This window comes from Megalobrama amblycephala, linkage group LG10 (assembly GCF_018812025.1).
Source record: "Megalobrama amblycephala isolate DHTTF-2021 linkage group LG10, ASM1881202v1, whole genome shotgun sequence".
Lineage (NCBI taxonomy): Eukaryota > Metazoa > Chordata > Actinopteri > Cypriniformes > Xenocyprididae > Megalobrama > Megalobrama amblycephala.
Window position 1 is genome coordinate 8,513,436 of NC_063053.1, and position 17,597 is coordinate 8,531,032.

General features: G+C 38.7%; 1 protein-coding gene across 25 annotated transcripts in view; it reads right to left on the reverse strand.

Annotated features, from left to right (window-relative positions):
• kcnma1a (potassium large conductance calcium-activated channel, subfamily M, alpha member 1a) overlaps positions 1-17,162 on the reverse strand; it is a 214,760-nt gene extending 197,598 nt beyond the window's left edge. For all 25 annotated transcript variants that reach the window (XM_048204318.1, XM_048204313.1, XM_048204309.1 and 22 more), the window contains exon 1: positions 16,878-17,162. In XM_048204318.1, coding sequence (XP_048060275.1) covers positions 16,878-17,162 — 285 coding nt within the window. The remainder of the gene's footprint in view (positions 1-16,877) is intronic.
• Between the last annotated feature and the right edge of the window lie 435 nt (positions 17,163-17,597).

The window sequence follows — 17,597 nt, forward strand, 5'->3', positions numbered from 1 at the left end:
AGAGTGAGCGGACTTGTAAAGTTACTACTACTTACATGTTTCAAGTCATAAGCCATATTTGCGGTCGATGAATGATGGGCGAATGTTTGGATTTCCTGCTGTTAGCGATCTGTCCGTCATCTGTCCGTAATTTCAACCACTTCCTGTGAAGGTTTTTTTTTTCTGTGACTAACCGACTAATACCAATTTTGGTCAACTAAGCCTCTTCTCGTCAACTAATGGTTAGTCGACTATTAGGGGGCAGCCCTAGTCAAAACAACACTTTAGTACCAAGTCGATTCTACATAAATAAAAAAGGGATACCACTCTTTCTAAAATATTGGTAGTTCTTATTACAGACTATACAGTCTTAACAACTGTAAAATAACACAAATTGTTATCTTAAGAGAATGTAAACGCAGCCTTAATGTTACATGGAGGCCACTGAAATACCATTGTATCAATTTCATATATGGGTCATTGACGAATAAGGTTTTTAAATTAATTTTAATTAATTTTCAAGTGTTAACAATGAGATTATTAGGGCCCAAGCGAAAATTCGCGCAGGGCCCTCTTGTTCTTCTAAGGATTATTATTATTTTTTTTTTTTTTTTTTTTTTTATTTTTTTTCCGTCTTCCGGGGCTTTTTGGGGGCCTTAACATGCTCAAAAACTCTTGAAAATTGGCACACACATTGGAATCCGCGGCCATTAGGACGCCGGAGAGGCTGGTACCCGGGCGTGGCAGGGGGGCTCGACAGCGCCCCCTTGAAAAAAGTCTGAAAATTTGGTCCATATATTAAACACGCTTGCACGTATTAGTATGAAACTCAGTACACATATAGACCTCATCGGGCCGAACAACTTTCGTGCTCTAAGTTAAACACCACGCCAACAGGAAGTCAGCTATTAAGGGTTGTTTGAAAAACGCATGCTCTGGAATTTGATATACTCCTCCTAGACGATTAATCCGATCGCCACCAAACTCGGTCAGCATGAAGTCAAGACACTGATGATTAAAAATTGCCAGGGGATTTTTGATATCTCGAACGGTTTGGCCGTGGCGAGGCAACGAATTTATGGCGAGAAAAAGGAAACAGGAAATGTGTTATAACGTCTGCATACATATATTGATCTTTATGAAACTTCACGAGTGTGTTCGTTATAGGAGTCTGATCACATGGATGTGACTATTGTGAGTCAAAGTTATAGCGCCACCAACTGGCAGCAGGAAGTGTATCACTTTTTGAAATGTTTTGAGATCACCCTCTTATTTTTACCTGATTTGCTTCAAACTTCATCAGTGTAATGTCAATACACAGCAGATGTAGACCTATGACAGGATTTTTGATATTTGAAATATTGTTGCCATGGCAACAGGTCAAACTGTAATAATATTCTTGAGTGTTTTTGAGGCTCTTAACATGCTTCAAATTGCATGAAACTCGACACACACATCAATATTGTCAACCAGTAGACATGGACAAAGCCATAGAAATGGGCGTGGTGGAGGGGCTCAGTAGCGCCACCTTTTGACAAAAGTGGGGGGTTAGTTTTTCCTACAATCACCAAACTCGGTACACATATTGTTCTCATCAAGCCGGACAATTTTCTAATTTACATTCATTAGCTCCGACCAACAGGAAGTCAGCTATTTTGGTTTGAATGTTAATTTTTTGAAAAAACAGGCTATGAATTTTATACTACTGCTCCTACAGGGTTTATCCAATTTACACCAAACTTTTTTTAACTTGTTGCTAACACATTGAAGTTGTTTAATTGCAAACGGATTTTGGATATCTCAAACGGTTTGGCCGTGGCGAGGCAACGAATTTATGGCAAGAAAAGGGAAACAAAGTGTTATAACTTCTGCATACATTAATTGATTTTGATGAAACTTCGGCTTAGTCTTCGTTGTACAAGGCTGATCACATGGATGTGACTATTGTGATTCAAAGTAATAGCGCCACCAACTGGAAGCAGAAAATGTGTCACTTTCAGCATACATTGAGATCACCCTCTTATTTTTACCTGATTTGCTTCAAAATTCATCAGAATAATGTTAAAACTTGGCACATGTAATCCTTTGAAAATGGGCAGGGAGGAGGGGCTCTATAGTGGCACCTTGTAGTGCAGTAAATGTGGAGTGAATTTGACATAGTCCTTTGATGTTTAACCGTTTTAAGTGCCTATTGCCCGCTGTGCACAGTTGCCCTGAAGCCACCGGGGTGGCGGTGCCACCGGGCTTGGGCCCGCCATCGCTGCTCGCAGCTATATTTATTATTTTTTTTTTTTTTTTTTTTTTTTATTTTTTTTCCGTCTTCCGGGGCTTTTTGGGGCCTTAACATGCTCAAAAACTCTTGAAAATTGGCACACACATTGGAATCCGCGGCCATTAGGACGCCGGAGAGGCTGGTACCCGGGCGTGGCAGGGGGGCTCGACAGCGCCCCCTTGAAAAAAGTCTGAAAATTTGGTCCATATATTAAACACGCTTGCACGTATTAGTATGAAACTCAGTACACATATAGACCTCATCGGGCCGAACAACTTTCGTGCTCTAAGTTAAACACCACGCCAACAGGAAGTCAGCTATTAAGGGTTGTTTGAAAAACGCATGCTCTGGAATTTGATATACTCCTCCTAGACGATTAATCCGATCGCCACCAAACTCGGTCAGCATGAAGTCAAGACACTGATGATTAAAAATTGCCAGGGGATTTTTGATATCTCGAACGGTTTGGCCGTGGCGAGGCAACGAATTTATGGCGAGAAAAAGGAAACAGGAAATGTGTTATAACGTCTGCATACATATATTGATCTTTATGAAACTTCACGAGTGTGTTCGTTATAGGAGTCTGATCACATGGATGTGACTATTGTGAGTCAAAGTTATAGCGCCACCAACTGGCAGCAGGAAGTGTATCACTTTTTGAAATGTTTTGAGATCACCCTCTTATTTTTACCTGATTTGCTTCAAACTTCATCAGTGTAATGTCAATACACAGCAGATGTAGACCTATGACAGGATTTTTGATATTTGAAATATTGTTGCCATGGCAACAGGTCAAACTGTAATAATATTCTTGAGTGTTTTTGAGGCTCTTAACATGCTTCAAATTGCATGAAACTCGACACACACATCAATATTGTCAACCAGTAGACATGGACAAAGCCATAGAAATGGGCGTGGTGGAGGGGCTCAGTAGCGCCACCTTTTGACAAAAGTGGGGGGGTTAGTTTTTCCTACAATCACCAAACTCGGTACACATATTGTTCTCATCAAGCCGGACAATTTTCTAATTTACATTCATTAGCTCCGACCAACAGGAAGTCAGCTATTTTGGTTTGAATGTTAATTTTTTGAAAAAACAGGCTATGAATTTTATACTACTGCTCCTACAGGGTTTATCCAATTTACACCAAACTTTTTTTAACTTGTTGCTAACACATTGAAGTTGTTTAATTGCAAACGGATTTTGGATATCTCAAACGGTTTGGCCGTGGCGAGGCAACGAATTTATGGCAAGAAAAGGGAAACAAAGTGTTATAACTTCTGCATACATTAATTGATTTTGATGAAACTTCGGCTTAGTCTTCGTTGTACAAGGCTGATCACATGGATGTGACTATTGTGATTCAAAGTAATAGCGCCACCAACTGGAAGCAGAAAATGTGTCACTTTCAGCATACATTGAGATCACCCTCTTATTTTTACCTGATTTGCTTCAAAATTCATCAGAATAATGTTAAAACTTGGCACATGTAATCCTTTGAAAATGGGCAGGGAGGAGGGGCTCTATAGTGGCACCTTGTAGTGCAGTAAATGTGGAGTGAATTTGACATAGTCCTTTGATGTTTAACCGTTTTAAGTGCCTATTGCCCGCTGTGCACAGTTGCCCTGAAGCCACCGGGGTGGCGGTGCCACCGGGCTTGGGCCCGCCATCGCTGCTCGCAGCTATATTTTGGTTTTTACAATCAATGCTTTTGTCATTTTATACAAGATGAACAAAATTTGTCACCAAAAAAAGTCATTCAGTTTAACCAAAATTTTGGTTTTAACGACACTTTTAGTTATACTGAATGACGATATTTTCAAAAACATGCTAACAGGCTGATATCTAACTAGCTATCTAGTTAGCTTGCTATCTAGCTAACAAAAGAACAAATGAAACATTTTATATTTAGTACAATTTTTAAAAAAATATTACAACATTTTCCATGTTTTATAGCGGTTGTACCGAATGACATGGGACATGTCATACGGGACATGCGTATAAGCAAGTAAAAACATGAATTTTTCAAATAGTTTTTAAATTGTATTGGCCTTTGAACGGTTAAACCGAAAGACCTTTTGACACTTCAAAATCTTTAAAATACCTTTATATGTAGAAAAATATAATTAAAACCTTTTGGATTTGATAAAAGAGATCTAGGTGTACTACCTTTCATACTTTGGTCATATCTTTGTTTTTTATTATTATTAAGGCCTTCGGACAAAAAAAAATGACCCGTCACATCATTGACCCAAATAATAATATTATTAATCAATTATAATTCAAAATATTGAATATTATTATTATTTGAGAATTTGAGAGAGGCCATGTTGGAAAAGGCTGCTACTGCTGGAGGCGAAAAATAAGTTAGAGAGAGAAAGAGAGAGAGAGAGAGAGAGAGAGAGAGCAAAAGAGAGAGAGCAAAAGAGAGAGAGCAAAAGAGAGCGGGGCCAAGCTGGGTTTTTTGAGCCTCTGCCAGTTCTCATCTCTCTGCAGTTGTATTGCTTTGAGACAATGCTCAGCAAAGCAGCTGTGTGGCTTTAGCCCCCTCTACCCCACCAACCAAACCGGAATTAGCAAATCAAATGACGTCCTTGTAAAATATAATGCAAAATCATCCTCCATGTCTAGGGTGCATTCAAATGCATGTCATGCACTGCCAGCAACACAAGGACATTCAAGGGTAGATGCCAGATGTAATTCACAGTTCTTTAACACTAAATCAAGGAAGCTGTTAAATCAGTATTGTCTTGCAAAAATATTGCAGCAAAACCTTAAGAGAGAGCAGCAGCTCTCTGAAGCATGGTAAAACCCTTAACGTATGCCAGAAGCCATTATCTTCCCTGCACTGTGAATACAGCAAGCACAGTCATCGCTGTTCACATACCCAATGGGTTATTCACACAGTTTTAGGCCATCCCAACATTTTCTTATCCACAATTTATTTTAAAGCATGGTTTTATTTTTGAGCTTTCAGTCAGTAGTTCACATTCAAGAAATGCACCAGAACTGATCTTTCATTTTAAATTATTTGAGTACTATTGTTGACTTTGACGGCCACTAGAAATATACATGATTTAAAAGATGAATGATTTACGCAAGTATTTCTCAGGGCAACCGTTTCACAATGAAGAAAAATAGCAATCAATTAGTGGTCTCCACCAGCTATAATTAACAACCAAAACATGAACAGCTGTGCATGTGCCCAAATGGAAGCAGCCACATGTGTAAATGTCTAAAAATTGCAGACCATAACTGGGAGAGAGCAAAAGCAGACAAACCAGTCTTCCAAATCCATGCAGTATAGTGGCGCAGTCATTTACTGCCCATTCATATCAAATGTATTTCAACATGATGTACTTGCACAGATGACAAGGTCGCAGCTGCTTTCATTCAGACCAAACAGATGTTAGCTTTCAATAAAACAATTGCCACCATTTTCACTCTCTTGATTACGATAAGCTCAGATGTTTAGTGCAAAAGTCATCCCAAACATTTCTGTATACCTTCCATCAAATCAAATGTATTTGAGCATTAAGCGGTCCGGTGTCTGGATTCGTGCAGCTGAAACTCTTTCACTGAGCTCTCCATGGTGCTGACGGCCTGATTCTGAGCAGAATCACTGAGGCTGGAAACACTTGTGTTTTATACATCTCATCCAAACCGTGAGACTTCACACTCATGCAGAGCTAGAGCCAAGCAAATGATTCTTGCACTAAAGATGTGCAGGAGTGCCTGAATGTTAACAAGATTGCTAGTGTGGAGCATCCAGCCCAGATGCCTGTTAAGCAGCCTAATTTCTAAGTGTGCTGAATGTGATTCATGAGGGATATAGATCTCATCTCATGTGCCTGTGTCTGCTATGTGATCTATAGGTACTATGTTGGTGTTAAATATTTAATGAATGAAGCATAGCTTCATGAATTAGAGCATTTCCAATAAGGGATTATATTAACAAAAGAGTATCATGTTTTTGTTTTGAGTGGCTTTACATTCAAATGATCAAAATCAGCTCATTCAAACAACTCAATTCAATGTTTTACACTGTAAACATGTTGAAATCATGTCTTCTCCCGATTTGACATCAAAACATTAAGAGACATGCACACATCGATTAAACCATCAAAGCACTGTTACTTTAAATGTAAAGCAAATTTACATTTAAAGCAACAACAGTCTCATGAGGGAAAAAATCTATGCGTGCCAATCGTTTTGATCATCGCTTACATGACCTTACATGCTGTCAGGTTATTAAGCATAATTAGCATGTTCTAAAAACACTTTCAGAAAGCAGTGAGTCATGAATAAATACCACTTTCGACAACACCTTATTTCTATCAAAACCATTAACAGCATCCAGTACCATCAACTCAATTTCACCTGGTACACTGTAAAAAGTAATACTCTCTATCTACTCAATAAAATTGTGGCAACAGATTACAAGCAATATTATTAATTAAATTCTGCATATAAGAATTGAATTAGAATTAAGCAAATTAACTCCTTAAAAGTCAAGCATTTAAAATGTGTAAAACCATTACAGAAACCACAAACTGACATAAAAAGCAAAGGGTCAAACTGGACGACTAAATGAAACACTGATCACATAATGGTGACCAACAATTTTCAATAAAATCAACATTAACATCTAAACTTCTGTTAATTCATGGCTTTCTCTTTCCTTCAGTGGTTCTAATTGTTATCATCAGTCGTCTTCAATGTTGGCAATAAAAAATAAAGAGTTCTTAATTCATCTTTGACATCTGTCTGTTATTCAGATATTTTTGTTTAAATGTTACTTAAATTTTACTCTTTTTAAATGGTTGACATTTAAGGAATTAATTTGATTAATTCTAACTCAGTTCTATTTGATGAATTTAATTAACAATATTGCTTGTAATCTGTTGCCAAAATTTTATGGAGTAGATATAGCGTATTACTTTTCACAATGTAACAAATAATCTGTCCCTTGTCCCCTGAAGTTTAGCTGGGGAAAAACAGTAGACTGTTTTCTACTGACATATGTATTAGTATAGTATTTTACTACTATTATTAATAATATTATTATTTATGTATGTGCTCTTTTAACATAAATGACCTGATTAGATGGGCAGAAACATGCCCAACATCAGCTCAAATAAAACTACAGCCGTTTTAACCTCTTCCTTCCAAGACCTACAACAATGAACTTAAGTTTCAGTGTGTAAAACATATGTAGGCTACATGATGTCGACATGCCATGTCATGTGCGGAGCTTATTTTACAAACACTCGTCTCACTTTTCACGAGCCCTATTGCTTCCACTATTACTTTTTAAACAAATGAAACAACCTTAGAGCCCTGTGGAAAAAAAAATAAATAAATCTACATAATCAAATGCTTTTATACATCCTAAAGATAGAGTAAAAAATGTGGTTTCATTTAAAAAGCTTTCAACAGTACTGCAAGCTGAGAAACGGCTGTTAAGAGATGCTTTTGTAACATTTCTTCAATTAAACCAGCCTGACATTTGTGGAATAACCTTTGCAGGCACATCAAAAGCCCTCCATCTCATCACACCAATGTGCTGTAGTGCATGCTAAGAGCCAAGCAGGTTATTAAAATTGCCGCCTGCCATCAGAAGCACAACCTGTTATTAGCTTGCGAGCACACGGGAGAGATGGAGCCAAATCACAGAGCAGCGCGAGGCTTCGGCAGCACAGCCCACATCCCTGAAGGTCACAGGAACGTCCTCTACCCTTCGCTTCTCCTCTCCTCTGCACACTGCATCACTGCTTTCAATCAAAGCACCAATTATGATGTTAAGCTCATTGAGATGTGGGCGAATCAGAGCTCAGGGGCTGGCAGCAGGGGCCGCGTTTGGATAGGCGTCCAGATAACTCTCTTAATGAAGGGCTCGGACTGCTCCATCAGTTATGCATCAATTTTCATCTCACAACGGTGAAGTACCGAAGATGTTTGAGAGGAAAGTGTTACTAAAAGTAAAGCCTACTCTTAAGGTTCAAGAGCTCCTTCTTCTCATGCAAACACAACAATGATTACGACAGAGGCCATGTGACTACTTCATAAGGACGAGTAATTCACATTGATGAATTGCTATTAATAGCAATCGTTAAACAGTCTTCATACAGCTATCCTACACTGAACTCCAAATGACAATATGAAGGCAAACTGTTAAAGCGGACCTATAATGCCCCTTGTACAAATGTAAGCCTCTGGTGTCCCCAGAATGTGTCTGTGAAGTTTCAGCTGAAAATACCCCACAGATCATTTATTATAGCTTGTCAAATTTATCCCTATTTGGGTGTTATCAAAAACATGCTGTTTTTGTGTGTAGCCCTTTAAATGCAAATGAGTTGCTGCTCCCGGCCCCCTTTCTAAAAGAGGGCAGAGCTTTAACAGCCTGTGCTTTGGTTGCTCATAGGGTGACCACCCGTCCCGCTTTGCGTTGTACCGCACAGCATTTTGACTCCTTGTCCCGCACGTCGCATATTGAGAAAATGTCCCGCAATTTCATCAGTCTGTTGGTTTTTAATTAAGGGCTGCACGATATATCGCATGAGACTGTCACACGCATTTCGTCAGTAAAGCCGGTTCCCTGATTACCGCTAAATCACCATCACCTGCTTTCAAATGGAGCGGCATTTAATAGACAGAGCCGTAGTTCACTGTCAAGCCACGCAATATCGCGTTCATATCGCAGATGAATCGCCTTCGATAATGAACGCGATATTGCGTGGCTTTTCAGTGATCTATGGCTCCGTCTATTAAATGCCGCTCCATTTGAAAGCAGGTGATGGCGATTTAGCGGTAATCAGTGAACCGGCTTTACTGACGAAATGCGCGTGACAATCTCATGCGATATATCGTGCAGCCCTATTTTTAATTATAATATTACGAAAACGTACATGCGTTCTTTGCCTTTTTAAGAAAGCATTTTATTTATTCTTTTTGCTGCATAGTTTTTCACCTTCGACAGAAGTAACATCCCACCTTACACAAATACAACAGCCGAATCCAATGGTTGAAAAGAAAGGAGTAAACACGGTCAGTAGGTTGTGACGGCCGTCAATCCAAATGTGGAGCGAGTTGGACTTGGTTTTACAGCTCGTTCAAAAACAACCCAAATACATTGCAAAAAGACTGACGAGCACAGCAGCCTGCTGGAGAAATTAGTGATCATGTTCTCCATGTTCTACACTTGGTCGCGCGCGCCGCTACTTCACGAGGAACGTACACTGGATCTGGACCAGAGCAAATAAGCGGCATTATCGTCAAATATAAAAATAAACAGCGTTATCGGTTTCAAGGTTAGTAACATATTAACTATTCATACTGTTTGTATGTTTTATAACAGAGCCTAAACAGGGTGCAAGATTGTTTTGCACAATTTTAAACGTCCACATAAGTTCCGCAGTCATAACGCAGCAATTTCCACACACGTCTTAACTACGTGGTGAAGGTACACTCATAGGCTATATGAATAAATAAAAAATAAAATAATACACGTAGCCTACTTTGTGCTTAAAATGGGTCTAAAATGCAAAATAATAGTTAAAAATAGTTAAAAGTTAAAACAGTTGTAATTTCTGTATACAGTAGCTAAAAACTGCTTGTGAAAATTAAATTATTAAATTCAATAATGTTAAAAAATATGTGTTAAATGTTGTTAAATATTTATCTTCTTATAGGCCTATTTATGTTGTTTTACTTTTGTAATGTAATGTGCTTTTGTAAAGTCACACTAATGTTATAACAGGCATAACTGCTTTTATGGTTACTAATAATCATGTAAAAGTTTTTGTTTGTTTGTTTTTATTAAGTTAGATAGACATTATATAACAGCTTCAGGTTGTGTTTTAGTGTTGGTAACATGTCCCACACAAACTTAGTAATCGTCCCACATTTGGTTTGTTTGATGGTGGTCACCCTAGTTGCTCAACAACAACAAAGCTGGAGAATCTCACACAGCCAAAATGAGGATTGTCAGTAATGGTGTTCAGCCTTACATTGTTCAAACCGGAGTCGACACTGATCAGACTCAGAAGTAGTTATAACTTTTAGAATGCATCTGGAAGTTTCTGAATGAATAATGGATACATTTATGTAGTTGCTGTGGAGCTGATCCAACTCAACGAGCATGTGCCGTCATGTTAATCTTTTGTGTAAATCCAGCATTGAATTGACCCTCGTTTGTGAAGCAGTCCGAAGTAAAATGTCCACAATAGCAACAACACTCTTCTACAACAACTCTTCCTCTTCTCAAAGCCGGGCAACATGGCCTCACCTCCTTTGTAAATTTTGGGGTTTGTGATGTCACCAACCCGGAAAGAAGCTTGTTGTAGTCCCTACCAGCCATTTGTTGTCGTCCTTAAAAAGCGATTTCTGTGAAAGAAATGATCTCCTTTTGCAATGAACTTTGAGTGTTGTAACTTTGCAGATGTTGTTTATGCTTAAACAGCAACATTGCACACTAACTAAAGTTAAAAAAGTGAAATCATAATCAAGGACCCCTTTAATAAAAACTAGTTAATATTAGCCAGGGGTTAGTGGAGATGAGAGCACATGGTGGCTTTGACTGCAGACAGATTACACACATACAAGGCTCTTTAAAGACAACAGCAGCTGAACCAGCCAGCAGAGGCTTCCTCTGTGATCTCCAGCAATGCTCATCCTACTATCTTTTCCCATGTGCTAACGGTTTTGACCAGCCAGCAAGATCTGGTGTCGCCAGCAGTGGGGAATGTCTCTCCTGACTCAGGCAAACCTTTCCTTTTACATTACATTTACATTTTTTACATTTATTCATTTGGCAGACGCTTTTATCCAAAGCGACTTACAAGTGAGGAATACAACAAGCGAGTCGTCATGACGAGGCAAATAGACAAGAAGTGCTCATAATACAAGTTATAGGCAGTGCTCAGATTATCCTAAGATACAAAAGAGAGGTATTAGAGGAAGTGAAAGGATAGGAATAAGAAGGTTTTTTTTAGAATTTAACAAAAAAAAAAATACAGCGGGGGCCAAAATGTCTGAGGCCACAAAAATCTGAGGTTCAAATTTTTAGTTAAATTGAAATTTTTAGAAAGACTGGTTGTCATGTCTTGACCACAGCAGTGGAAACTGGTCAGTCTTTGCCCTGGGTTTGTAGAGCACGCTCACGTCAGGCCAATATCAACAACATATGACAGTAATGTCAGGCGTCTATGGCCGGTATGCTAGAAGGAACTCAGAGGCCTAGCACATAAATATCACTCACATACTAAATCATCTCTGTTCCCAGCAATAAAACAGTAACTTTGCATACAGATTAACTGATCTGTAATTTCTGTGTAGCCACACACCGTAACACAAACCAATTTTGAACCAGTGTCTTTGTCTGCGGTTATTAGAACACTATGAGAGAATAACACATATCAGAGGGTTAAAATTGTAGTGTTTAAAACACAAGTCCTGTAATAAGTGGACATGTCTGACAGAAAATAAATCACTTTTAGAAGTAGTATTTAAGTGTAGCCTATACTAAAACAGCTCTCCAGTGCCTGACTGCCCTGTACAACTGTCAATTTCAATTTCTTCATACTTCATTATCGCTCATTTCAACAATGATCCATCCTAGTGGCTGCAGCAGCAAACGGATGCAAGTCTGACATGTTTTTATATTTTTATACTGCAACATGATGGCATGAGAAGCCTCCTCTCCAGTTTTAATATGCATACTCATTTGTCATATTGACAACAGCAAACAGACAACGTGACATCCTAAGGAGATATGTCATTTAAAATACTTCCAAATATCAATTCAAGAGGCGTAAAAAGTCAGTTGTGATCAATAGCAAATCAATTTAACACTGTTTTATTGAGCCGTTACAAGATGGACTTTGTTGCTAAAAAAAAAAAATCACAGGAAAAAAAAAAAAAAAAAAAAGAGAGAGAACTATACTCGAAAAAGCTTCATTAAAAGCAGAATTACTACTGAAGTTTAACACCCAAGCGTCCTTTGACTTCCACAACATGCTCTTCCACTGCATTCATTTGCATATTCAAAACACAGATTTTTAAGAAATAAATATCTACAGTCAATGAAAATAATTTGACGTTTATCCCGTAATAGAGCTATAGGCGCATGTACCGAGCACAGAACTCACAGGGTACATTGTGTTAGAGCGTTAGTGAGAGGGACAGCTGATCTTTGGGTGTGTGTTGTCCGCCTGTTAGCCCAAAGGCAGCTGGCGTGTTGCCAAGCACGAGGGGATACACAGGCGCACAACAAACCCACTTACTAGGCATCGCAGCAGTAATTCTGAGTGTTTTAATGAAAATACAAAGTTCAGCCCTAGGTCTGTAAAAATATCTTTGTATTGTAGTCTCATAACACATGCACACAAAACACACGCCTCATTTGAGACGTAACCCTCCAGTGGGTCAGAGAACGTTGTGAGCTTTAAATGGAAAACGGTAGCCAAGGAGCATTCAGTCTAAATCACTGGATCGAAAAGCAAAGGCTCATTTAAAGGAGCGATAGCTTTTGATAAACACCTTCAGGTTATTTGCCACTAAAACACGACAGGGAAATAAATAAAGCAATTTAGAGCAGAAACACAAAACAATATTAAATAAACATGTCCACTTCAGTAACAGTTTTGCAACCACATGCAAAATGTCATTAAACAAAAAAGTGTGAATTTAATGTGGCTAGTGCCTGCCTTAAGCAAAATCATTAAAGGTGAAGTAGAAATGCAGGTATTTTTTTGTGTTGCTAATGGCAGTTAGACATCCAATATAAAATAGCCATGTATCTTATTTTGGAAACCTCCTATCTTTCCCTGTTCCCTTCCTCTGATGTCACAGCTCATGCACAAGAGGGACCATTGCCAGTGCAAGGCTGTGCACGTTCTTGTGGTGCCATCAACCAATCGGTGTTACAATTTTCCCGTGGCTCCAGAGTGATTAGTCATGGCTCAAAAAAGTGTGCAAAGAACTGAGCAACTTTAAGCAAAGATGGCAACATGCAACTACCCAGCTTTATTCATCAAATTTAGGAATAAAAATACAGTAGAAACAATTTTGAGCTTTATGAACTTAAATTTACAGTAAAAAAAAAAGCATATTTCATATTTCAAAATATGTTTGTATCTCTATAATATACTGACAACCACCATAAAAAAACACAGATGGTAAAAAAAAAAAAAAAAAAAATCACATGTAAAGTCTCATCACAAGACGTTTTTTTACATTAGTAAATACTAATGTGTGTCTACTGTATGTCACATAGTTCATTTAACATAAGATAACAAAATAATTTGAACATTATTTAATTGAAAAACCATCAAATATGAAGTGCCACAGGGAATTCTGGGAATGTCACTGACAGGTTTTCACTGTAAATTATAAGATGGCTTGTTCTATTTTTCATTTCTGGTAAATACAACATGACGGTGCATATTAGAAATTGCAATTTACATGAAATCGCGCTTAAACCGATTTGACTTGATTAAGAATCGATTATTTTTTATGTGCAGCTTGTTAGTGAAGCACGGCTCTGTGATCAGTAGTAAATGCTGCTCCGTCTGAAAGCACTGGGAGTTTGAGTCACTTATAACGTGCATTTGAAACAGCAACACGCGTCAAACATCTTTCCAAACATGAGAAGCATTTATGAACCTCTTGTCCAACAAAAGACAACATTTATAACATTTTTACTCCAAACACTTCATAACCTCAGGTGAGTGTTTAAAAACATCCTTCTGTGAGCTGATGTGGCTTCTTACACAGAATAAGGCACATAACTTATTTTATTGTATTCTATACAGTGATAAAGGCTATGTCGATTAGCACTGAAGTACAAATATACTTTATTATCATGAAAAGGCTTGAACTCAGATAAACCAGTCGTGTGTTTATTAGTCAAAGCGTAATCAATCAAAGCGTTTCAATCTTCTGTTTATACAGCGATAGTATGATGCCTATAGGCATGACGTGCGTTATATCATACTTCTGCGGGGCATATTTGAAGTTTCTGCACTGGCTTTCAGATGGAGCAGCATTTACTACTGATCATAGAGCCATGCTTCACTGAGAAGCTGCGCATTTATTAAAAAAAAAATATATAAAAAATATTTGCAGCCTTTGCCATATCACATGCGGATTAATTTCAATTAATTGTGCAGCCCTAGTGCATATTATGCAAATTTAAATAATGATCACCTTGACTTCGTCACACCAATAAACCTCCTTGGCTCAAATAAAAAGATGGCAATTTTGTTTCTTGCGGCGAGTGGTGTTGCTACTGCTACCAATGCTAGAAATAAAATTCCCACCAACTCTAAAAGTCAGCATCTTTATTCCATTTTCCACCCTTAATAAGGACACAAACTGTTCTCTTAAAGACTCGATAGGCGTTGTACTTTAAAGCACATGCGTTTTAACTGGAGCCTCAGGCAAGGTGCCACAGAGGACAGAGAGAGAGAGAGTTCACATTAAGTCACTATTCCTTCCATATGGCAACTGCACCTTAGGGGCAGTTATCACCTAGTGAACAATGGAAAGACTCATCGAATAACCAAACCGTCAAGTCTAATACAAAACCTGAACAACTCTAAGACGATGTGCTCTGGATTTGGTGCCTTTTTTCCAGGTGCATTACACCTGTATGGTGCAGTCTATATTACTGATATAATGGCATGCTTTCAATCTCACCCACTTGCTCAACATGGCCGGCCTCTACTGCGCATCCCATTACTAACACTATGCCTGGAAGACCTGCCGTCCACAGTCAGCTGCACAGGGATAACGTTTCAGCCTCTTAATGCTACTAATAAGCATGTTCCCCTTGCGACAGAGTGTCAATACCCGTCCACAAAGTCACCCTCCAGACTCTCCTTCTACCAGGACAAAACAGCAAGTGCACACAATTATCCCCAGTGCCATTTTCATTTCTTTTTGGAAACGGGATATGGTGAGATATCACTTGGCACAACACAGTCATTCCCAATGGCACATAACAGATCAACCACTGAACTGATGAGGAAACACTGATGCTGCGAAATAACCGGTTTTACTTATACATCATATCCCAGAGAGGACAACAAGGCTTAATCGAGGCTTCCCAACAGCTAGTAATATAAACACAGGCCTGATTGCGTTTTAACAACTCCCATCCGAAGAGACTGAGCTACAGTGTCAGTTTCAGATAGACTATGCTTTGCTGGAACGCTTGTACATGTAGGTAATTAAATGATAATGAAGACTGGTGACTTCACAGACGTCATTAACCCTTTTCATTTAAATAAATAAAACGTTCAACACAGTCTCATCCGAACGAGAAGGAACATGTAATTCATTCACCATTTAAACACGAAAACATCCCACAGCCAAGGTTGTTGACAAACTAACAGGGCGACAAACCATCTAATCTGTCTTTTAAGTCATTCCCAGACAGATATCTTAGTCAGTAGATACTAATAGGGATTAAACCGTATTGGCCGTTTGAATCCATGCAGGCCTCATGTGGTTAATTATAACTCACTGGATATTGTCTCCTCAAATCCCACTTGAAGCAGCCAAAATGAAGCTTCGGGTAAACCGGTCCTTTTTTATGTCTGCATTGAGTCTCCAGAACACTTTTCCATTTACATTGGACTGAAGCCAATCCATCAAAGATGGACATGCAGAAGATAAGCCACACTTTTGTTGCAATCACTCTGAGCCTCACAGAGTCCATTTTGAGTGCCTAATAGAAGCCATCACATTACTACCAAATTGAATGGATGTGAAGAATTTTAAAAAAAAAACTATATTTCAAACTGCACAATTGAAAGCAACAGGTCTGAATTGTTTTCCTATGAAAATCAAACACTAAAACGTGTTTGTAGTTGAGAATGGCTGTTTAGTTAAAGATAATCTGTGTCCCAACATGAACGTGTGCTACATTTTAAATGTGCTGGCTTGTTTTTAATTTTATTAACCATAAGGAATCAAATAGCATGTGTATTTTTAAAAACCTGAAACACTTCAGATAAACATCTTAATACAATTACACATTTTAACACATGCACGTTCATATATGGCTTTCAAGGCAGTGTATGAATACAAGTTGTCTAATATTAACTTCATTTTGCGTTTCATCTTATTGTTTACGAAGTGAATCTGCATAAATCTCTAATTCTTCATTCACATCAAGACTATAGTGTATGCTCTGAATTTTCACCATTTTTATCCATCAACAAACCTCTGACATGAACCAAAAGTATAAAACAAAATTCAGTATAATTCAAAACAAGACTGTAGATCAAAATCCTAAACATCTAAATAATGTTATTTGTGAAGGCAAATATGAGGCCTGTATGAAAGGCTAAAATTTACACGAATCTCCTAATTCAGTTTCAGCACGGTCTTGTTTTGGGCTTTGAGCATCATTCGGAGTAGTTTATTCAGACTGACTGCTGCTTGCTGCAATATTGTCATGCAGATCCAGTGTATTCCCCACAATGAATCACTCTATCAGTGCCAATCCACTGCCATCTAAATGTCGTTCAGTTATTAAGATGCGCAGAGAACATGACCATTTAATTCCAGCTAATGGTGCTTTTCATTGGGGAGGGAAAAGGGCTCGAGATGCATTACCTTGGTTTTGATGTTGCAGTGGCAGCAGACAGTCCACAGGTACTTGAGGGTCCTCCACAGGAGGATGATGAAGAGACCCCCGAAGAACGTCACCATGGATGAGGCGAGGAAAGCCCACCACATGCGCTGACCATTGTTGTCACAGGGTACGTCTGGTGAGAATGGAATGATCACGTCCATCTTCGATATAGAGACAGAAGAGTCCGGATTTTTATTAAAATTGATATTACTACTCATTCTACAGCTGCTGCCATAGGATCCGTTGCCATCTGCCACAGCTAGCATTGAGAAGAAGCTTTGGACAGCTCCTGCCAGCGCCCCCAACCCCAGCCATCAGCCATATTGCTTCAAATATCCCTCTCCTTTCTTCTCTCTGTTTTTCTATCCACGTCTGCTCAGTGTGAATAATATTTTTTGTGTGAGAAATACAGCAGCTTGGAGAGCGTGAGGAGAAATTGCGCGTCCGTTCCCCTCAGCGCGAGACATTTAAATCCGCATTAATGACGACTTCATATTTTCATTTTGAAGGGTTTTCCTCGTCTTTTTCCATCTCTTCTAAATAAAATGGAGTCTAAAACCAATATTCGTGTAGTCTCTGTTATTATCAGTGAGAAAGCAGTGGCTTCGTGAGAGAAAAGCGGACAAACGCCTGTCTCTTCAGGCGGCTTGTGTACGTCCAAGCTCTCTGTCGTCCATCCAGTGACAGGGTCGCCTCAGCGG